Below are 25,116 nucleotides of genomic sequence, written 5' to 3'. Positions count from 1 at the left end.
TTGGGGTTTGGGGGTTGGGATTAGGAGCTTTGGTTTGCGGGGTTGAGAGGGATAGACTGGGATTCCCCAGCTCCCCCAGCAGTAGTGGTGGGGAAGGGGGGATCAATATTTACACAATCACCGGATTATTGCCCGGCCCGGTGCGGAATGGGAACTACTGGTCGGAGGCGTTTGGGCAAACACTTACACTGACTGGCTACAACTCTTCCACGATACTGCCAACCAACTGCGGTCCTTCGTCGTAGAGGTGTAAGCTTGGCACACTTAGCACACAGCTACGTGTGGTTTCGTTTTTGCTTTTATTTTATCCTTCATAAATGCTAGCAAATACGAGGTGAGATTTCCGAGGAAGTGGATTGGTGCTGGATTTGGACATTGGGACGTGCTTGATTGGGGTATTGGAGGGGTTTGACGGACAGGTGTGGGAATTTGTGGAATCATATTTACAGTTTGATGGGAGGGTTCGGGAGGGGGTTTGAAGGGAGTGATCTCACCTCGGGCGATTGAGTCTAACTTAACCTAGCAATTGATTCTAACAAACAACAATAACAAGTAACAATAGCCTTATTTGGGGTTCGGGTGGAGGTCTTGGGGTTTTGGGAAGCTACGGGAGCAGCTTAGAACTGTTGGTAGCGAGCTGGTCCGGTTGGGGCCGATGGGGGTCCATAGGTGTTGGCTGGGGGTCCATAGGTATCGGCAGGCTTCTTCTCGTTGGCCTTGTACTTGATGAAGTAGACTTCGGGCTTGCTGGGTTCAGTTGGCTCAGCCTGTGGAAGTTCCAGTGGGGCGGGATCCTCTGGCTTCTTGACCAGCACGTAGACCAGAGTCTTGTGTTCGTCCTGGGGCTGTGGTGGGATGGTCTGCTGGATTGGTGCTGGAGGAGCCGGAGCCTTGATGAAGATGATCTTGTAGTGCTTCTTGGGGATGGGGGCTTCCAGGACGGGGCTCTTGATGATCTCGGTTTGCTCCTCTGGTGGGACGTGGACGTAGACGTTCTTGGTGATCAGCTTCTGCACTGGTGGCGGTCCGTATTCGTGCGAAGGAGGTCCGTAGACTGGAGCCGGGGGTCCGTACTCGGGTGCTGGAGGCGGTCCGTATTCGGCCTTTGGTGGGCCGTACTCCTGCTTCGGGGCACCGTACTCATGTTCGGGCAGCTGGAGCTGCTTAGCCGGCAGAACGATGTGACCCCGTGGTGGCTCCGGGAAGGCCGTTGCGCAAGCAACGCAAGCTAGGACAACCTGTAGGAACAGAAAGACGGAAATGGTTGTTAGTTTACCATCATTGAGGCAATTATACGTAATGCTAGAATTTCCCTGGAATTCTGCTAGAACTCCGCTGGAATTCTGCTAGAACTCCGCTGGAATTCTGCTAGAACTCCGCTGGAATTCTGCTAGAATTCCGCTGGAATTCTGCTAGAATTTCGCTGGAATTCTGCTAGAATTTCGCTGGAATTCTGCTAGAACTCCGCTGGAATTCTGCTAGAATTCCGCTGGAATTCTGCTAGAATTTCGCTGGAATTCTGCTAGAATTTCGCTGGAATTCTGCTAGAATTCCGCTGGAATTTTGCTAGAATTCCGCTGAAATTCTGCTAGAATTCCGCTGGAATTCTGCTAGAATTTCATTGGCATTCTGCTAGTATTTGGTTGCAATTCTGATAGAATTTTGCTAGAACATCGCTGGAAATGCTAGTTAACGAAGACATTGTTGTAAAACTGGATCTTGCAACGCTATCTGATTTTCTGATGTTATTTCCAGCAACTTATGCTCCATAAAATTCCCAAACCGGAAAACAATTATAATCCCACGCGTGGTCTTCCCCGTACATTGATCAAAGCCCCATCCTTGTGGGAATCGAAATCAAACCCAGAAAAACAAAAAAGCAGAAAAGAATCCAGACTATCATCCATCTACCCCGCCACGACGGTGGTTACTTTCCCTCGGTCGGCTACCTCTCCGATTCCCGCCGAATCAGAACCGGAATTTCGCACCTTTGTTTGTTACCCATCCCCGGACGTCCGGTTTCGAGCGGTTTTTGTTTGAACTTTTATTTTCCTCTGTAACAGGACACGTGTTGGTGGCGTTTCCGCGTGGACTTTCTCCGCTCCATTCGGTCCCGCTGTCTGTCCGACGCGGGGATTTACAACCGAACCGGAAAGGTTTATTTTTTTTCCGGAGTCGTTGTTTCATTTTTTTTTCCGCTGTTCACAGGTAAATGCCACATTTATCCAAGCGAGCAACGATGGAGACGGGCGGCAGGTAACTTCATACCTTGTGAAAGAGTTTCACTATAAAACAGGGGATATTTTTGGGAACAGAGCTCTGTTCCTAGGCTGGCACGACTTTTGGACTTAATGGGTTTCGATTGCTGTGTGGCTCCCGGTGGAAAAGGTTGGACAATTAACGGTACAGTTTATTGGTGAAGGGAAATTTTGATAAATTTGACCGGAATGCCTGCAACCATTAAGTTATGATACGGCTTATGGTAAGATAAAGTTGACCATTATGTATTTTACTGCTCAAATTAAAGTTCAATCAACAATACCTATTGAATCCTGCAGTACGAAATATTACATTTATACAACCGTCAGCTTTATTATGAACTGTGTTCTGGTGAAGCATAATCCTCATAATATTGTTTTACAGTAATGCTGCTCAACTTTATATTCAATAATAAATCACAATTATACATAAGGTACAGTAATAGGCTGCGGTTACTTTGACAGTTAATAGCCGAAGACTATGCTGAATAACCTGCGCGTTGATGTAAAACAAAATCATAGTTGTTTGAATACTACCAACTATAACCAGTATAGTTTTTATATTGTTTAACCCTCTAATACCCAATCCCGCCTTTAGACGGGGTATAGTTTGAGCATTTTTGTAATTTTTGTTTCGTGGAAAATCATTTTTTTTATATTTGTGGCTGATGTTTAGGACTGTTCTGTATATCTCAAAATGGTTTTTGGTGTATTTTAAAGCGTATTTACATTTTTTAAAAATCATTGAAAAATTGATGTTTTAGTCGCCTTTTAGAAGTCATTGTTTATTTTGTATTGAATCGCTACAATTAACATATTTTGAATTTTTCCCAAATCGTTCTATACTTGTTTAATAGTTTAAGGGAATCGAATACACTCTAAAATTATTTTCCTTAAAATTACACGGAAAATAAAATTTTCTGTGAAAAAAAATTAAAATAATATTATTTCAACAATAATCATAAAAACTCAAAATGTTTTCATCTCAAAAAATCCGTTCCCTAAATTGGCTTCCAGGAAAAATATAAAAGTGTTCAAAAATAAAAATTAAAAAAATCAAAAACTGAAATTCACGAAATCGAGAATTAAAAAGAATCATCTTCCAAAACATGTTTAAATCTATTTAAGATGACGAAAAATGATGTTTAGATCAAAATAAAAAATTTGGGTATTAGAGGGTTAACCATTACTTTTATCGTTTTCTTGTAATTTATTTTGTGTCACAATTTTCACAATTGTCTAATCATGTGATTCGTCTATTTGTGTTCATAGTGTGTTCACTGTTAAGAAGAACATTCGTTAAGCCTCGAGTTTTTTTGCTCGGGTAGACGTTTCTGGTGCTAGGAAATCAATTTGAAAAAGGTTTTTGGCGTTTTCCGATTGGGTTGCTTCTTTGTTTGAGTGAACGGTTGTCGGTGGCTGTGTTGTGTGTTGTTTTGTTGGGCGGAATATGAGTTACGGTGGGATTTCGTTGTGGGCTACAATAACAATTATGAAAAGATGGTGTAGGGAAGGGGGGTCTGTTGTATGATCAGTGGAGCTTTGTGCGAAAATGTTTTTTAAGGTTTCCTGATTGGACATGAAGTTAGGATAAATTGATTTAAGCATGGACCAAATGACCAATAGGTTGACCTTGATGGGAAAATGTGTGGTCCAAAAGGAAATTAAGCTGGTAAGAAATTTACTTGAACCTCTATTTAGGTAGAATCCATTTAGGGAAAATATATTCAGGTATTTCGAATAAATTATCCTAGGGACTATTTGAGGGTCTCCTAACACTCACTTGATCATGAAGTAACCAGATCTACATGCATGATTTATGACCTATCGCTGGCACAAATTTCCCAAATGGAGGAGAACGTACCTCTGGAGCCGACCTACTGATACCTGATGCCTCAGCCTCAGATAGATAAGATCTACCAAGTAGTGAGTTCAAAAACTCTACAAGTGTTTCCAAGAACTGTTTTGAGTACAGGTCACCAAATCTACAAGCGTTATAAATATCGTATGAAACTCCCTGAAACGCCTGGGTAGGGGAACGTTCAAAAATTACGTCCAACATTTGGGGGAGGGGGGGGTCTAGAAAAGTGTGACAGTACGTGTATTAGGTATAGGAAAATAGCGTGACAGAGGGGGGAGGGGGGGTCTAGAAATCCCAAAAAATGATGGACGTAATTTTTGAATCTTCCCTAGGTCTCTGAAACCCCTGTGAAAGCCACAGAAACACACCTTAAAACTGTTAACCCTTTAAAGAACCCATATGAAACTTGCTGAACCCTCATGAAATCTCCCCGTAAAACGAAGTGGTTTGAAACCAATCTTAAACCTCTCTGGGTCTTCCCTGGAGCTCTCGTAAAAGGCTATGAATCTCTTAAAATCTACGGAAACAACTTGGAACGTTTTTAGGCCCTTCAGAAGCCCCCTGGAACTCCCCTGACGCTCTCCCAAAAGTTTCTGAAACGCCCTCAAGCATCTGTACCGCTCTAAATATTCCCTGAACATGTACACCTCCGAAGACCCCAGACAATCCCAGAACCCCAGGGAGTTCATCTGAAACCCTGTCAAAAACGCTTAAGGATTAGGTATTTGGAGTACATTGCCCAAAATTTCGAGAGCACCGTTTTTTAGAACCGTTGAACGGATTTGGATTAAAATGCATCACGCTGTTGACAACCACTGAACAATTGGCGTGATGCATATTCATCCAAATCCGTTCAACGGTTCTAAAAAACGGTGCTCTAGAAATTTTGAGCTATGTACTCCAAATACCTTGTCCTTAAATGCCTTCAAACGCTTTGAAGAGCCTTGAAACTCCTCTGAAATCTTCCAAATACCCCGAAAGCCTATAAGCTTCCTGAAGCCCGTGGAACTCCTGGAACTGCATAAAGCCTCCTGAAGTACCACTGAGACGTCTTGAAACCGTTTTTAAAACTTCTCTGGATCCCACTTGAAGGTATTTTGAAAGCCTCTCAACCCTACGGGAAACCTCTGAAACATCTTGAAACCCCTGAAACACCCCTTAAATGTCTTGGGACCCTGTTGAAATCCCCTGGCGCCCATCTGAAAGCCTAGAAATTCCCTCGAAACTTCAGGGGACTCCTGAAATCACCCTCAGACGTACTGAAACTGCTCCAACGTCGTCATACACTCTGTAACAACACAAAGCCTGATAGAACTCCCAGACATACCCGTCCCTCCCTGAGACCACTACTGAAACGCACTGCAATCCTTTTAAACAGCTTGAAGACCTTCTGAAACCCCGCGAAACCACCCTAAAGCTCACCTGATAGCCTATGATGCTCCCAGGAAGCTCCTCTGAAACTCCCATGGAACGTTTCAAAACGTATTCAAAAGATTTGAGACGTCTTGAAACTTCTCTGAACATCCCGTGAAAATCACCTGTAAGCCTGCGAGTCCCCTGAAACCCTCGGACGCCCCTCCCCCTCACAAAATCGTCTTAAAAGGCCTTGAAACCGTTGTAAAACCACTCTGGATTTCTTCTTCAGCCTACGGGGAAACCCTGAAGCTTGGAAACCTTCGGGAAACCTGAAACCTGGAAAGGCTCTTAAAACTCCCGGAGATCTACCTTAAAACACCATGAAATGCATTGAGACGCCTCCAAAGTGGCCATGAACCCCTCTGTAACCTTCTGAAGCGTCATGAAACTTCCAGCAGCTGCAGTGAAATTCCCCTGAAACCGACCTGGTGGCTCAGCTTCTAGCATGAAAAGCCGCATGGATCCCAAGAGAACTTCTCTGAAATTCCCTCAAATGCCATGAAAAGCGTCTGAAACATCTTTTAAATTCCACCGAGACTCACTTGAAAGCCTCTGAAATTCGTTTGAAATAACCTCAAATAAAACTTCAATGAAGTTCTCATGAAAACTTGTAGGCTTCCTGAGATCCCCGGAACCTCTCTAAAGCTCCGTGAAACCTTACGAAATCCTCTTGAAAGGTCTTGAAAGCACTCTTAAACCCTCTCTGGGGCACTTCGGAAGCTATATTGAAAACTTCTGGAACGCTTTGAAACCTACGGAAAACCCCTGAAATGTCTTGAAATACCTCTTATAACCTGCTAAAATCCCCATAGAGCTCATCTGAAAGTCTGTGAAATTCCATAAAGCACCAGGAAACGACCCAGAAGACCCTCTAGTACCCTGCAAGGCTCTACCTTAAAATCTCTAAGCGCCCTCACCCTCCTTAAATGAGTGGGGTAAACGAACATTAGACTGAGAGAAGGCAAATAAGACTGTTATAAATGAACATTGAGAACCACTGGACCGTGGGGAAAATCGAATGGACAAAAGCATAACCTTAATTAAGATCTAAGATGCTCAAATAGAGATGTCCAGTAGCCGCCCGGTCCAAATAAACTGAAAGGTGACCTGAATGGACAAAATATCCCAAGTAACATTTTAATGACTAATTTATTTTGTAGAGGTTTTGAGAACCATCATAAAACCTATTACCTTACTTTTTCGGTTTTATAGTGGTTCTATTTAAAACCTCCTCTAGTATGTTTTGATTAAACAATGTTGCTTGGGACGGGCACAACTCAAAGAGCATTTTGAAGACCGATTAGTTTTAAAGAGGTTTTGGAAGCTTTGATAAAACCAAAACTATAGGTTTATTGACAAAAACGGAACAGTGGCAAAAATGGAATAATTTTCTTCGACAGTTTTGTGACTTCGGGTGCATCTGGAAATTCAAAAAAAAAAACTAAAATCCACATATCTGATCATTTTCGTTGAGCACATGGCATTTCCTCATGTACATCTACCACGAGTTATTTCTGGGAATGCTCTAGAAGTTCCTTCCGAAAGCTATCCAAGGAGTTCCTTGTGGAAACCCTTCGCTAAGAAGCTAAGAAACCCTGCAGAAGACTCCTTGAGAAGCTTTTCATGGGCATCCTTAGTTTCTCCAAGAGTTTCTTGATGGAAACTTTCAGAATTAATAGCATTCCTTTAGGAGTAGTTTTTCCCTGAGAATCCTCAGTTTCTTCCGAGAATCCTTCAGGAGTTCCTGGCGAAATCTCCGGATTGAATTCCTGGACCCTTGGTCCCAGACCAAGCTCTTGGTCCCTCAAGGAGCTAACGTTCTACAGTCTGAACTCCCAAACTCCATGAAGGAATTTCTTAAGGATTTCCTGGACAAATTTACAGAATATATGCATTACGGAAGAAGTTCAAGCTGGCATTTCTAAAAGGGGGTTTAAGCTGATCAGATAGGCATGCTCAAGTAGACTAGTCCAAATTTGCTGCTGAAAGGTGGTTTGGATAGACGTAAGAGTGTTTCAAATGGACATAAATAGGTTAACGAAATGCTCATTTCTGTGGCCAAATTGAACGGTGACTCCAGGAAACAATAGAGGGGTCCAGACATGAGAAGTTCAAATAGACACAAGAACGATGCAAATTAACCTTAGGTTGGTCTAAACGTTCACTGAGAGTGGCCCATCCTAATGAACATATTTTAGTAAAACAGACTAGAAGAGGTTGTTAGATCCATCATAAAACCAAAATACAAGGTATAAAGCTTTATGGTGGTTCTCAAGACTAAATTAATCATCAAAATAATACATGGGATACGTAGGTGTTCCAAACGGATCATGACCTGGCCCAAAATAGACCATGCCCAAGTAACATTTTGATGACCAATTAGTCTGGAAGAGGTCTTGGTAACCTTTATAAAACCTTATACCATTTATTTTGGTTTTATCATGGTTTTAAGATCCTCTATTATTATATTTGACTAAAAAATGTTACTTCGGATGGAATGGACACAAATGGACAAAGATGCACAAAACAGACCTGAGTGTGGCTAGAAAAAGCATGAGAGTAGTTCAAATTGACCTCAGAATGGTCGCAAAGTATCACTTTAACCATTGAATATTGTTGATATCACGCTTCCCGGTGGAAAATTCAAAAGGAGCAATATAATGCTACTGATTTCTTGAGTGTTCCAATCGGACAACAATCTCGCCCAAATGAACCACAGAGGGACCCAATAAAAGCATGAGGCATCATGGTAGCTCTTCGGTATGGGTACTTCTATGATAATTTGCACAAAAACAAACGGAATTGTTGATGAATTCAGACATTCGTAAAAGCTGCACCAGCTACAACAATTTCTCTGAAATCCCCCAAAAACTGTCAATAAACCTCACACGTGGAGGAATTCGTTTCTCTCAAGTGTGCTCAGCACGATTGACCTAACAGCGACGGAGAATCGTCGTTCGGAACGAACGGTCAGCGGGTCAAATCTTTATCGGGAAAATCTTATTATTTTTCTTTTTCGAGAAACCGCACATCACACAAACCGCCCGAAACCATGCTCAAGCACAGGACATTCGCATTCCCTTGGCCGGATAATTTAATAATATTGGACGGAACGGTTCGCTAGTCGTTCCGTCGTGCCCACTGCGCGCTCCGAGCCTTTGGGCAAAATACATTCTTCTTGGGGTACCTAACCGGCACGGAACGGCAGCGCGGTTGGTGCTTAATGGGCCGAGAAAATTTGATGGACTGAAGGTACTGAAGTGGGTCTCCGGCTGGCTGGGCAGATGGGTGGAAGGAACGAAAATCCGACAACCGTTTGTCAGATTTGGGAAAAGCAAAAAAAAAAAAACGAGGCCTATAAATTACTGCGATGTGCTTTGTCACTACATGGCGTGTGGGGATCGATTGGACAAAGTGATTTTCAAATGGGGAAAATTTTGGGGAGAAAGCACGTTAGGAGTCGTGAAGAAAACGAGAAGATTCTTGTGTTTCATCTTATAATTACAATGGAGAGAATCCTTTGGAGGTAGCTATCGACTGAGGGATCTAGAAACCAGGGACGATTTTCGGCTTGGCATTCGCAATTCCAATCAAATGATCAGATATTCTCCTTCATCCGACGTTTCAATATTTATTACATCTTCTTCAGGGAATTAGAAGTGATAATCGCTTTCATTCTAAGCTTAAACAAATTGACCACTGGTAGTGTTGTAAGAAGTGCGAAAAGAATTCTGGGAAAATTATTAATGTTCTAGAAGTGGATCCCAACGTTTTTTTTAGGCGGATTTATGCTTTCACAAAGCTTTTCAGAACGAAAGCGATTACCACTTCTAATTCCCTGAAGAAGATGTAATAAACATCGAAACATCGGATAAAGGAGAATATCAGATCGTTTGATTGCAATTGCAACTGCCAAGCCAAAAATCAAGAATCCTTTGTTCAATTTATATTATTTTTTTTTTTATTTAATCCCTCTTCAATCATCACACCAGCTCTGCTGATCCAACTGTCAAAAATTACAAAAGTCTTTTTCCGCCGCTCTAAACCCGGAACCCCGTGAATCCAAATCGCGTCATCCAGTTCCGTCTCCACTCACTGATTAATTTTCCCCCGCCAATCGTGCCGCTTTGTGCCATTTAATCAACGAACACTTCCTCCTGGTGGTACTCGCTCGATTCGTAAAGATCGATCTCCACGTCAGTGCACTTTTTGGCACTGTGCTGCAGGCACAGACAGACTGATGGAAACCAGTCATCAACCCCTTCGTATCCGCTGCAAAGAGCCATAAATTGCTACATTTGCATTCTTAATCCTTACCGGGTTGCTTTTCCGTGGAGGATAGCCGTTCAGGAAGAAGCAACAAGTTTGGTGTTAAATTTATATGTAAAAGTTTGAGTGACATATAGAGTTCCACAGCTCAAAGCAGCCTTATCTGTAACCCATGCTATCTAAATGAAATGGATTTGTTAAGTTTCGAAAGTTGACCAAATTGAACTGGAATAAATAAGTGTATTGTTTTCTTCATTTTTTTTTGTTTTTTTTTTATTCTTTTTTTATTTTATGTGTCTGCTTTAATTTCCACATGTTAACCCAGAAATCAGGCTAACCTAGGTTTCATTTGAGACTTGTTTCAATTCTGTATGGCCTGATCTTTTCGTTTTCAAGTAATCCCTCTATCGGACCAGATATTCGTTTAACACTTATGGATTTTTTTTTATTTTTTTACCTCATAAAATTAACAATAAAAAATAAAGAAAACTTGAATTGAAAAGTTTTTCTTCCGAGTTTTGCGAGATCATACGTATGTCCGACACATGCCAATGACAAGTTATGCATAGCAAATACATAAACAATACATTTTTTTATATTTTTTCTTTTATATCCTTGTAATTTTCATTTATTTATTTTTTTTGATCTTGGTTGTGAAACAAAAAAACAGCATTTTTTTAACTTACTCCGACATTTCGATCACTTTCGGTTCTTTACTAGTCCCATGTCAACTAGAAACTTCACAAACAATGACCTTATCACCGAGAAATCGATCGTTTTCTCGCCATTTCTAGGAGGGGTAAAATGTAATTATTTTGTTATTCCTTGCCATTCGGAACAGCACCACTAACGAACTCCGAGTTCCTCTCAACTTTACAAACAGCGTGCGAGTGGCGACGGAGGAAAGTTGCAATCGGATGAAATTTATCGGGATTTACAGCAAGCGAGAAGGGCCCGCACTCCCTCCCAACAGCAGCAGCAGTCTGATCTAAGGACCGCAGGCAATCGAAGAGGAGCGAGATAAATCGCGCACATTTTGCATAACAATCGAAGCACAAATCAAGTGACTTTTATGTGCGCTTCTACTGGGGGTGCTTGGCGCTTGGGGGGCAGTGGCACCCATGGGACATGGGAGACCAGCTTTTTGACACGGTTTTACCTGGAACATATCGTGGGGGATCCATCCCAACCACCATATTACACTTGGGGTTCATGTTGAGATGATATTGGGTGGAAAGGGAGCTCTGACGAAGGAGGTACACCTTGTCCTCTTTTATAAAGCAAAAACTACTGCTAAGTCAATAAATAAATTAAACATTCTTAAATTTTGTATTTTGTTTTTCAATTGAACTAAACACAAATTTTCATTTTTTTTTATTTTTTTATTTTTTTTTTTATTTTTATATCTCTGTATTACTTTTTTATACATTTTTTTTCTTTTTTTTCTCTTTTGTATTACCATTCATATTTTGATGTTTATCTGATAGTGATTTTTGGCACTTTGTTGAATAGAAAATGTACGAAAATTTAGGATCGTTCAAATTTGTCATTTTCTTGGTAGTAGATTTTTTATTTTCGGTCAACTTTCTATGGACGTAAACAGAGTCCAAGGTGTACTCACATGAAATTAGAACGGGATTTGATTTGAGCACTTTACTACATGTCGACGACAACGACGGGTGTTGGTGCACATTTCGATTACAAGGGATAAGGTGTTGCAATCTGAACTGAAGGAAGGTGGGGATGCTGATGCTGAGAGGGATGGCGGTATGTTTGATTAGTGCTGATTTAAATTTGGCATGGTGAAGAAATTCGGCACAAGTGGTGAATAACACCGGTTTTGGATCCAATTTACCTTTGGAATCGAATCGTCATAGCCGGTTGGAGGCGGAAGATGATTCTGAAGCATTTGTCATTCACATGAAATTTCTGGAATTTTGTTCATTACTACGTTGCATCAATATAAGAACGAAGTACTTCCTTTAACTGTATTTGCAGTAATCTGTAGTAATTTTAGATCCAATTATTTTGATGAGAGATATCCGCCCTTTGCTCGATTGAAATAACCTCATGTCAATTTGGAAACTCACAGTGTCTATTTTATTAGATTTGTGGTTGATTTTACCCAAAAAATCGTTGGATTTGATCCCATGTCACATTTTTATTTTTTTTTTCTATTTTTATATTTTTTGTCAAATTCCATTTTTTAGATTTACATGAGTTTTAGCCCTTAGCTTGTGAGGCCAGTTCATCTCGGGTCTCATGACTTTACCTAACTGCTGAATTCGGCCACATAGATTTCTCAGCGCGAAAATAATGCAATTTTCATATTAATTTTTTTTCTAATTATTTTTTTCTATGTTTTCATTTAAGTCTGTACTAACGAGATTACAACCCTTATCTCGTTAAGATGGTTCATCTCGGGTCCGATACACTTCCCTACCAGGAGTGTGCTTCGATCTCAGGCTCTCAGCGTAAATGCCATCCACTTTATTTTTTTTTCATTTTTTAATATTTTGTTTTAACTTTGTTTAGTTTTTACAATCTGTCATAACGAGAGCTATAGCCCTAAGCTTTTCAAGCTAGTTCATAGTTTCATGCTTTTGCTTCTCACTTTATTTTGACCACACAGATGTCCCGGCTCAAAAATCATGAGGTTTAACATTTCCGTTATGTTTTTCGTTTATTTTTTCTTCATTCATTTTATTATTTCAATGTCTATGATTAAGATGTCTAAGATTTTTTTGCCCTAGACTCAAAAGTCTAGCTCATTCTGGTTCACAAGACTTAAGATTCCTTCGAAAGTAAACCGGTTGTCTACTTTCTTAAACTTTTTAGATTTGTTTTATTTTGATTTTTTTATTATTATTATTTTCAGGAATTTTTCTTAAGGTTCCTGCACAGGTTTCTCAAGGAATCATTCAGAAGATTCTTCCATTAAGTAGTCCACGAGTTTCATCAGGAATTCCTCAAGATATTTTCTCTCTTCTGCTTTCACGAATGTCTCCTGGGATTCCTTCAAGGATTGCTTGAGAAATCCGTACATCAATTGCTGAAAAAATATCCTACAGAAATCATAAGAAATTTGTTCAGAAATTTCTGAAGGAATTCCTAAAGCAATTTTCTATTTTCAGAATTTCAAAGATTTCTCCTGGAATTAATCCAACGTGTACCCTTCAAAAACTGCAATTCCAGCGGAAATTTTTCCATTGCATATAAGCAATTTCCCAGAGATTTTGACAGGAACTCCATAAGAGAATTCTGCAAAAAAAATCGGTGATTTCTTCATAAGATTAGATTTTTTTCCAAATATTGTTATTGAAATTCCTGCAGAGAAATCTAAAAGAATTCATCCAGAAACTATTCCTTGGCCATTTCTTCAAAAATCCCTCCATAAAATCCTCAAGTGTGTTTATCTAGAATTTCCTCCAAAAGTTCTCGAAGGATTGCTTTAAGAATTTCTTTCTTCAGGGATTCCTTTAGCACTAGTGCAGGTGATTCTCTAAAAATGTCTTCTATGATTTTCTGACGAATTTCTTTAGAAAAAAAAACTCATGGATTCCAATTCTTTCAAAGAAGTTTACTCTCAGAAGTTTCTCATGAAACCCAGGAATTGCTCCAAAGGTGTCCCAGGTGTTTCTTGAAGAATTCCTCTCAATACAACTTTAGATATTGCTCCAGTGAAATTCATCCAGAAATCCCTCGAGAAAGTTTGCAATAATTTCTCCTATTGATTCCATAAAAAAAACATTTGGAAAAATCCCGAAGGAACCTCTGAAGGAATCTCAGGAGATACTTCTGACTGAACTGTAGGAGCAATTAAAAAATGAGACCATGTAGGAATCTGTGAACGAAAAAAAACCATGAATTTTTGAAAAAAATCCTGAAGACAGACTGAAAATACAGAAGGAATCTTTGGAGATATTTCGGAAGGAATTTTTGACGAAAAATTCAGAAGAATCCGTGGAAAAATTCCTGCAAGAATCCCTGAAAGTTTTTCGAAATAAATGTTCATTAAAATACCTTTAGAGGCATTATTGGCAGAATTCCTGGAAAAATGTCTCGAAGTATAGCAGCGAAATTTCTAAAAGAATCTCAGGATGAATTTCTGAAGAAATTTTTGGTGGAAATACCTGGAGAAACACTTTTGGGATTCGCAAAAATAAATTATTGAGAAAAACACCAAAAATTCTGGACAAGCTTTCAGTTAGAGTTATTGGAGGATTGTCTGAAAGAAGTCATGAAGTAGACGTATTTTTTAAGGAATCGCCTTAGAAATATCTGGAAATAAACACCTAGAAGAACTTCAGTAAAGATTCCTGGACAAACCTCTATGAAATTTATAGTTCTTTCGCAATAGATTTCATAAAGAGTGCGTGAAGAATATACTGGAAAAAGTTCTAGGAAAATACATTGAGGAATACCCAGAAAAACCCCTGCAGACATATCTGCATGCTTTTCTGAAAGTAATAATGCTAGAACCTTTAAAATAATTACAGCAGGATTTACTAAATCCCTAAACAAACTTCTGGAGACATTCCTGCGGAAGTTTTCCATGGAATCCCTAGAAAAAATCCTAAAAAATAAAATCTTTAGATGATTTCTTAAAAAATAACGCTTTAAGAATTTCTAAAAGCATGTTAGAGAAAAATTCTGGAGCAATCTCTCGAGGTGACGAAAGAGAAAATCTAAATTTGTGTCAGCCTATTTAAGAGCGTGAAAGTGAACAAATGAACCATTAATTGTGGCGTTGAAAGATTTTCTGAAAAAAAGGCTTTGTAGAAGGATTCTTTGAATAATTTTTGTTGGATCTTCGTGGGAAATTTTCTTGAGAAATAAAGAACTTTCCGAAAGGATTCCAATAAAGGTTTTTCTAGAGGAATTTATGGAGCAATTTCGGAAGGATAACGGCGAAGGTTTTCATAAGGAGTTTTTGAGTAAATTTCTGGTAGAGTCTCTAAGAAACTTCGGAGTAATTTCTAAAGGAATCTTTGTAGGAATTCATAGAGAAGCATTCAACGATTTTCCGAAAGACTCCTTGGAAGATTTTCTGAAGAAAACACTGGCGAAGTTTCTGATGAAACCCATGGATGCATCTCTCAATAATCCTTCTCGAGGAACCTCTGAATTTATGCAAGATTTTCTAAAATATTTCCTTTAAGAGAGGATTTGAAGGATTTTTTTTTTAAATTTTTATTCACGAAATTTTTAACCCGGGACTAGATTATCTCGGCACCCACGCTTTACTTCTCTTAACATTTTGTGAGTATGTCGAGAGTGAGCTTCGATTCCAGACCCTCGGTGTGATAATCATGCGCTTAAACCATTACATCAGGTCAGCTCCAAAATGTAGGAGTATTTTGAAAGATTTTTTGAGAACACTCGTACAGCAATTCCTCGTGAATTTATAGAAGAATCCTTGGAAAAAACATCCGGAAAAATCCGTTCACCTTCATCCTTCGTCTACATGTGTATGAAAACCGATTTTAAAAATATTGTTCCAATATTTAATAAAAAAAATTAAAAGGCAAAAATTGAGGAAATGCATCTAATTTCGCCTTACAAGGGGTTGAATAAGGGAGAGCTTAGGCCTTAAGACAGCAAAACAGCATAATATTAAAGATATGGATTAAACAATCCAAAAAAAATGAAATATGTAAAAGAAAATAAAAAAAAATATAGCTGCAAAATATACAAATACTGAAAGGCACTTCATACCGTTCTGGAAAAATCGTAAAGCCTTTCACTATACTTTGATACATGAGATAGCAAAAAATAAATCAAAATGAGAAAAATGAGCAAAATAGGAAAACAAAAATGTCCATGGCTTATACGCATAATCGGTAAACAAATTGAACAAAATTAATTTCATACTTATCATATGGCGACCGTGTAAGGATAGAAATCTGAAGATAACTGTGAATAAATTATTCCATGGGAACCATCCACAAAACCGCGTAGACTATTCACGGTGAGCGGGAGGGTCAAATATTACGCTTCGCCTCACACAAAATGTCTGAACTTTGTTTGGCAGAAATTCTACGAGGAGTAAGACGGAGGGGTTTAAGATAATAAAAAATTAGTCTGCGTAATTTTTTTGTGTATTTTAACTTATTGCTAATTCTACACTTGTCCACGTGAATCATCAACGGCCACTTGAAAAATACTTTGGAAAAATCTGACACAAAGCAGCGTAAGGGATGATGATAAATTTAATTCAAGTAAGAGTAAGGGGTATAAAAAAGTTCGAAATAAAACATAAAAAAGAAGTGAAATAGTGTGAAATCATACCGAAAACCCTGTTGTTTTTCAGTACACTTTGGTGTACAAAAAGATGAAAAAGAAAAAAATGAAAAAGACTGAGAAGAAGAATGTGTAAAAAAAGAAATTAAAAAGAATAGGTTAACCAAACGGCTTACGTGTACGCATATTTAGTATGAAATGAGTCGATGAAATAGTATAACATATATTCTTCATATGGCGACCGTGTAAGGAAAATCTGAAACCATTTGATTATTACAGTTTCCACTAATGCCAATGAAAAATGTACATACTTTACCAAAACGTTATGACAGAAAACGCTCAAATTCGTTGAAAAGGCCTGCAACTTTCCCAAGCAATAAGAAAACAACGTCAATACGCTGTTACCTTCCAATCCAACCAAAGAACACAAAAGCAACCCGAGCAAAGTCTGACAGCAAATCGAAAACAAATTTTGATGTTGTGATATTGCAAATTATGATTACTCAGGTTGATGTCGTTTTGGTCGTTTTAACGGTTAAAACATCAAAAATGAAAGCAGAAAAATGTTCCTGTGAGAGCAAGTTGAAAACAATTCCTGCTATCAGTGATGGCAAATTGATTACTGTTTTTGCTATCAGAGCGAAAAATGGAAAATCGTTAAATGTAGAGTTTTTCGAATAATATGAAAACCTAAATGCAATACGTTAATTGCACTGATGGTATATCATTAGATGCTTTATACAAGGTCGCCTAGAAGTTTTGAAATAACACAAAAACTTAAATATTTGTAATAATTTTAAATGACAGCAAAACGATATCAAAATTTGAAATCGAAATTAATCAAGATAATCTGATATCAAAACATGATATCAATTTGCTGCTGATTACAAATCGTGTTTTCGATTTGCTATCATTTTGTTGTTAGACTTTGCTCGGGAATCGCAATAACTCTTCGTTAGGAAGCTATTTCCAAATGTCCCCATTTCTTGTCCTTCCGGAGGAGACCCTTCCACCATCAGAACAGGATCCATACGGCTGGCGGAGTTACGCGTGGAGGAGGTAAACAATTAGTCCGAAATTGTCTGTTTTTCCGGTACGTACCTAACAGTCAGCTCAAAGCCACGCGTATCGGGGATGCCTGAGTGGGTCCACCCGGGCCTAGATCGTCCGGATCGTCGTTCTTGGAAAGCAGGCGGGTCACCCCGAATTAGGGATCTGTTAAAAATTTACACAACAAACCGTGTGCTTCCCGGACGACGAAGGCCATCTCCGAAACCGAAACAAATTGCCATAGTGAGTGAGGCGCCTTTCTTGGCGCTCTTTGAAGTAGCAGCATACCTTTGCCTATTCTTGGGAAAGTTGTTCGGTCCAATTCCGGTGTAATGTGCCGTTGGTCGGCGTGTGTCCTTTTTGCCTTCCTTTCCTGGGATCAGGCAACCAGCGGACACCGATAAAAGCATGTCTCTCTAAATAGGGATGTCAAACCGTTTGCCACCGCCTCCGGCCGGATGGACGAGTAAATCGATGGGATTTCTTGGCTGGGGTAGGTCAATCAGAAGGGATACAACTCCAACTGAGCAACTTTATTTCGTGTGGATTGAGAAACCTTAGGACAAATTTCTGGTTCTGGTTCTGAATTGCCCCAAAATAAATCAACTCAGGGAAATCAAGTTTTCGAGGGTGACTTTGGTGAAAAGTTTTCACCGACTTATTGGCCGATGCCATGCTCGGCCTCCACCCACAAGCTAAGGCATCCGGCTTTGACTGGGATCCGTTTGCCATCATCATCACAGTCAATTAGCTGAAACGAACCGAGGAGGCACACTATGAACTATTTAACACATTTGTGCAAAGGGGACGCTGCCACGGATGAAATGGTTGCTAATTCACTTTGTAAATGACATCGTCCTTGCAATGGAGAAGAGCTTCATCCACCTTAACGCTGGGACCGACGATGGACGACGATGGGAGAGACATTTGAAATTCAACGAGTCGTTTAGAATCGGAGGGGCTGTAAGACTTGTCTTGCACCGATTCTGTTTTTCTCCACTTTAAATTTCAATTCATTACCCAGAGTGTGGACCGGAGGTGATATGAAAATAACGTTTTCAAATGTTTTACAACTATAACACAGCTTAACTACTTGTAGGTGCGAACAAGTTAGTCATTGGAAGCTCATCAGAGTTCTTCGGGAGGTTTCCAGCAGAATTCCTGAGTAATTCTAGCAGATTTTTCGAGTAATACAAGAAGATTGCTTGAGAAATCCTAGAACAATTTCAAAGTAAATCTAGCAGAATTCCTGATAAGTTCTAGCAGAATTCTTCAGAAATCACAGCATAATTCCTAAGGAGTTTCAACAGAACTCCTGAAGAAATTTAGCAGAATTAAATTACAGATGAATTCCTAGGAAATCAAGCAGAAAGGAGGAATTTCATCTACCAAAATTCTTCCAGAGAAATTCCAGAGACATTCCAGAAGAATTCCTGGGGAATTCTAGCAGAATCCCAGAGCAATTCTAGAAGAATTCCTGAAGATTTCTAGAATTCCTGGAAAATTCAATCAGAATTCCAGCAAAATTCAAAAGGAAATCCAGCAAAATTCCAGAGGAATTCTAGCAGGGAAGTTTTAGCAGAATTCCTGGGGAATTCTAGTAGAATTCCTGGGAAATTCTAGCAGAATTCCTGGGGAATTCTAGCAGAATTCCTGGGGAATTGTAGCAGAATTCCTGGGGAATTCTAGCAAACGTAAATACATCAAGTTTTTACGTCTATTTAAGACAAACTAGCCAGACTGGTATAGCCGGAAAAGGGCAATAAAATCATTGTAAATTTTAGCAGAGTTCCCTGGAAATCCTAGCAGAATTCCTGGGAAATTCTAGCAGAATTCATGGGGAGTTCTAGCAGAATTCCTGGGTAATTCTAGCAGAATTCCTGGGGAATTCTAGCAAAATTCCTGGGTAATTCTAGCAGAATTCCTGGGGAATTCTAGCAAAATTCCTGGGAAATTCTAGCAGAATTCCTTGGAAATTCTAGCAGAATTCCTGGGGAATTCTAGCAAAATTCCTGGGTAATTCTAGCAGAATTCCTGGGGAATTCTAGCAGAATTCCAGAGGAATTCTAGCAGAATTCCAGAGGAATTCTAGCAGAATTCCAGAGGAATTCTAGCAGAATTCCAGAGGAATTCTAGCAGAATTCCAGAGGAATTCTAGCAGAATTCCAGAGGAATTCTAGCAGAATTCCAGAGGAATTCTAGCAGAATTCCAGAGGAATTCTAGCAGAATTCCAGAGGAATTCTAGCAGAATTCGAGAGGAATTCTAGCAGAATTCCAGAGGAATTCTAGCAGAATTCCAGAGGAATTCTAGCAGAATTCCTGTGCAATTCTAGCAGAATTCCTGTGCAATTCTAGCAGAATTCCTGTGCAATTCTAGCAGAATTCCTGTGCAATTCTAGCAGAATTCCTGTGCAATTCTAGCAGAATTCGTGTGGAATTCTAGCAGAATTCCTGTGGAATTCTAGCAGAATTCCTGTGGAATTCTAGCAGAATTGGATTGGATTTGGATTGGATATTGATTAGATCTTGTTTGGATCAGGATTGGATCTAGATTTGCTAGATTAGATCTGGACTGACCCTGAATTGGGTTTTTATTGGATCTGAATTGGATCTGGAGTGAGTGTGGATTGGATCAGGATTGTATCTGTATTGGATCTGGATTGGATCTGAATAGGATCTAGATTGGATATAGATTGTATATGGATTGGATCTGGATTGGATCTGGATTGGATCTGGAATGGATCTGAATTGGATCTGGATTGGATCTGAATTGGGTCAGGATTGGATCTGGATTTGATCTGGAATGGAACTAGACTGGATCTGGACTGGATCTGGATTGTATCTGGATTAGATCTGAATGAGATCTGGATTGGATCTGGATTGGATCTGGATTGGATCTGGATTGGATCTGAATTGGATTTGGTTTGGATTTGGATTGGATATGAAACGGATCTGATTTTGCTGGATTATATCTGAACTGGACCTGGATTGGATTTGGATTGGATATGGATTTGATCTGGAATGGATCTGGATAGGATCTGGATTGGGTCTGGAATGGATCTGGATTGGATATGGATTGGATCTGGATAGGATCTGGATTGGGTCTGGAATGGATCTGGATTGGATATGGATTGGATCTGGATTGTATCTGGATTGGATCAGAATTGGATCTGGATTGGATCTGGATTGGATCTGGATTATATCTGGATTGGATCAGAATTGGATCTGGATTGGATCTGGTTTGGATCTGGATTTGATCTGAAATGGATCTTGATTGGATCTGGATTGGATCTGGATCTGATACGGATTGGATCTTGATTGGATCTGGATTGGATCTGAATTGGCTCTGGATTGGATTTGGATTGGCTCTGGATTGGATCTGGATTGGATCTGGATTAGATCTGGATTAAATCTGGATTGGGTCGAAATTGGGTCTCGATTGGAACTGGATTGGATCTCGATTGGAGCTAGATTGATTTTAAATTGGGTTGGGATTTGGATCTGAAGTGGTTCTGAATTAGTCAAGGATTCGAATTTGGATTGGATCTAGATTGGATCTTAATTGGATCTGGAATGTATCTGTATTGGATCTGGATTGGATCTGGATTGCATCTGGATTGGACCTGGATTGGATCTTAATTGGACCTAGATTGGATCTGGATAGGATCTGGATTGGATCTGAATTGGATTTGGATTGGATTTGGATTGGATATGAAACGGATCTGATTTTGCTGGATTGGATCTGAACTGGACCTGGATTGGGTTTGGATTGGATCTGGATTTGATCTGGAATGGATCTGGATTGGATCTGGATTGGATCTGGATTGGATCTGGATCGGAAATGGATTGGATCTGGATTGGATCTGGATTGGATCTGGGTTGGATCTGGATTGGATCTGTATTGGATCTGGATTGGATCTGGATTGGATCTTAATTAGACCTGGATTGGATCTGGATAGGATCTGGATTGGATCTGGATTGGATCTGGATTGGATCTGGATTGGACCTGGATTGGATATGGATTGGATCTTAATTGGACATAGATTGGATCTGGATAGGATCTGGATAGGATCTGGATTGGATCTGAATTGGATTTGGATTGGATTTGGATTGGATATGAAACGGATCTGATTTTGCTGGATTGGATCTGAACTGGACATGGATTGGGTTTGGAGTGGATCTGGATTTGATCTGGAATGGATCTGGATTGGATCTGGATTGGATCTGGATCGGAAATGGATTGGATCTGGATTGGATCTGGATTGGATCTGGGTTGGATCTGGATTGGATCTGTATTGGATCTGGATTGGATCTGGATTGTATCTGGATTGGATCTGGATTGGATCTGGATTGGATCTGGAATGGATCTGAATTGGATCTGAATTGGATCTGGATTGGATCTGGATTGGATCTGGATTGGATCTGGATTGGATCTGGGTTGGATCTGGATTGGATCTGGATTGGATCTGAATTGGATCTGGATTGGATCTGGATTGGATCTGGATTGGATCTGGATTGGACCTGGATTGGATATGGATTGGATCTTAATTGGACCTAGATTGGATCTGGATAGGATCTGGATTGGATCTGAATTGGATTTGGATTGGATTTGGATTGGATATGAAACGGATCTGATTTTGCTGGATTGGATCTGAACTGGACCTGGATTGGGTTTGGAGTGGATCTGGATTTGATCTGGAATGGATCTGGATTGGATCTGGATTGGATCTGAATCGGAAATGGATTGGATCTGGATTGGATCTGGATTGGATCTGGATTGGATGTGAATTGGATTTGGTTTGAATTTGGATTGGATATGAAACGGATCTGATTTTGCTGGATTGGATCTGAACTGGACCTGGATTGGATTTAGATTGGATATGGATTTGATCTGGAATGGATCTGGATAGGATCTGGATTGGGTCTGGAATGAATCTGGATTGGATCTGGATTGGATCTGGATTGTATCTGGATTGGATCTGGATTGTATCTGGATTGGATCAGAATTGGATCTGGATTGGATCTGGATTGGATCTGGATTATATCTGGATTGGATCAGAATTGGATCTGGATTGGATCTGGTTTGGATCTGGATTTGATCTGAAATGGATCTTGATTGGATCTGGATTGGATCTGTATTGGATCTGTATTGGATCTGGATTAGATCTGGATTGGATCTTAATTGGGCCTGGATTGGATCTGGATAGGATCTGGATAGGATCTGAATTGGCTCTGGATTGGATTTGGATTGGCTCTGGATTGGATCTGGATTGGATCTGGATTAGATCTGGATTAAATCTGGATTGAGTCGAAATTGGGTCTCGATTGGAACTGGATTGGATCTCGATTGGAGCTAGATTGATTTTAAATTGGGTTAGGATTTGGATCTGAAGTGGTTCTGAATTAGTCAAGGATTCGAATTTGGATTGGATCTAGATTGAATCTTAATTGGATCTGGAATGTATCTGTATTGGATCTGGATTGGATCTGGATTGCATCTGGATTGGATCTGGATTGGATCTCAATTGGACCTAGATTGGATCTGGATAGGATCTGGATTGGATCTGAATTGGATTTGGATTGGATTTGGATTGGATATGAAACGGATCTGATTTTGCTGGATTGGATCTGAACTGGACCTGGATTGGGTTTGGATTGGATCTGGATTTGATCTGGAATGGATCTGGATTGGATCTGGATTGGATCTGGATCGGAAATGGATTGGATCTGGATTGGATCTGGATTGGATCTGGGTTGGATCTGGATTGGATCTGTATTGGATCTGGATTGGATCTGGATTGGATCTTAATTAGACCTGGATTGGATCTGGATAGGATCTGGATTGGATCTGGATTGGATCTGGATTGGATCTGGATTGGATCTGGATTGGATCTGGATTGGATTTGGATTGGTTCTGCATTGGATCTGGATTGGATCTGAATTAGATCTGGATTAAATCTGGATTGGGTCTTCATTGGATCTCGATTGGAACTTGATTGGATCTTGATTGGAGCTAGATTGGTTTTAGATTGGGTTGGGATTTGGATCTGAAGTGGTTCTGAATTGGTCAAGGATTCGAATTTGGATTGGATCTAGATTGGATCTTAATTGGATCTGGAATGTATCTGTATTGGATCTGGATTGGATCTTAATTGGACCTAGATTGGATCTGGATAGGATCTGGATTGGATCTGAATTGGATTTGGATTGGATTTGGAATGGATATGAAACGGATCTGATTTTGCTGGATTGGAGCTGAACTGGACCTGGATTGGGTTTGGAGTGGATCTGGATTTGATCTGGAATGGATCTGGATTGGATCTGGATTGGATCTGGATCGGAAATGGATTGGATCTGGATTGGATCTGGATTGGATCTGGGTTGGATCTGGATTGGATCTGTATTGGATCTGGATTGGATCTGGAATGGATCTGGACTGGATCTGGATTGGATATGGATTGTATCTGGATTGGATCTGGATTGGATCTGGATTGGATCTGGAATGGATCTGAATTGGATCTGAATTGGATCTGGATTGGATCTGGATTGGATCTGGATTGGATCTGGATCGGAAATGGATTGGATCTGGATTGGATCTGAATTGGACCTGGATTGGATCTGGATAGGATCTGGATTGGATCTGGATTGGATCTGGATTGGATCTGGATTGGATCTGGATTGGACCTGGATTGGATCTGGATCGGAAATGGATTGGATCTGGATTGGATCTGGATCGGAAATGGATTGGATCTGGATTGGATCTGAATTGGATTTGGATTGGATTTGGATTGGATATGAAACGGATCTGATTTTGCTGGATTGGAGCTGAACTGGACCTGGATTGGGTTTGGAGTGGATCTGGATTTGATCTGGAATGGATCTGGATTGGATCTGGATTGGATCTGGATCGGAAATGGATTGGATCTGGATTGGATCTGGATTGGACCTGGATTGGGTTTGGAGTGGATCTGGATTTGATCTGGAATGGATCTGGATTGGATCTGGATTGGATCTGGATCGGAAATGGATTGGATCTGGATTGGATCTGGATTGGATCTGGATTGGATCTGGATTGGATCTGGATTGGATCTGGATTGGATCTGGATTGGATCTGGATTGGATCTGGATTGGACCTGGATTGGATATGGATTGGATCTTAATTGGACCTAGATTGGATCTGGATAGGATCTGGATTGGATCTGAATTGGATTTGGATTGGATTTGGATTGGATATGAAACGGATCTGATTTTGCTGGATTGGATCTGAACTGGACCTGGATTGGGTTTGGAGTGGATCTGGATTTGATCTGGATTGGATCTGGATCGGAAATGGATTGGATCTGGATTGGATCTGGATTGGATCTGGGTTGGATCTGGATTGGATCTGTATTGGATCTGGATTGGATCTGTATTGGATCTGGACTGGATCTGGATTGGATATGGATTGTATCTGGAATGGATCTGGATTGGATCTGGATTGGATCTGGAATGGATCTGAATTGGATCTGAATTGGATCTGGATTGGATCTGGATTGGATCTGGATTGGATCTGGATTGGATCTGGATATGTTCTGGATTGGTTCTGTGTCTTCTAACTACAAGTTTGGTTATGTCTGGATTGGATCTCGATTGGAGCTAGATTAATTTTAGATTGGGTTGGGATTTGGATCTGAAGTGGATCTGAATTGGTCAAGGATTCGAATTGGATTTTGATTGGATTGGATCTTAATTGGATCTGGATTGTATCTGGATTGGATCTAGTTTGCGTTTGGATTGGATCATGATTGTATTTAGATTGATTTTGAATGGGGTTGGGGTTGGATTTGGATTGGATCTGGATTGGATCTGGATTGGATCTGGATTGGATCTGGATTGGATCTGGATTGGATCTGGATTGGATCTCAATTGGATTTGGATTGGATTTGGATTGGATATGAAACGGATCTGATTTTGCTGGATTGGATCTGAACTGGACCTGGATTGGATTTGGATTGGATCTAGATTTGATCTGGAATGGA

The 25,116-nt window shown here is 40.0% G+C and overlaps 1 protein-coding gene across 1 annotated transcript in view; it reads right to left on the bottom strand.

The window, feature by feature from the left end:
- Window positions 1–6: 6 nt before the first annotated feature.
- LOC109400257 (uncharacterized) overlaps window positions 7–25,116 on the bottom strand; it is a 51,396-nt gene continuing 26,286 nt past the window's right edge. Inside the window, exon 2 of the mRNA XM_019672740.3 lies at window positions 7–1,238. Within this exon, the coding sequence (XP_019528285.2) occupies window positions 618–1,238 (621 nt within the window). The 3' untranslated portion in view covers window positions 7–617. The remainder of the gene's footprint in view (window positions 1,239–25,116) is intronic.

The sequence above is a fragment of the Aedes albopictus genome, chromosome 1 (genome assembly GCF_035046485.1).
Source record: "Aedes albopictus strain Foshan chromosome 1, AalbF5, whole genome shotgun sequence".
NCBI lineage: Eukaryota > Metazoa > Arthropoda > Insecta > Diptera > Culicidae > Aedes > Aedes albopictus.
The sequence above is the reverse complement of the archived record's forward strand: the minus strand, read 5'-3'. Positions and strand labels throughout refer to the sequence as shown.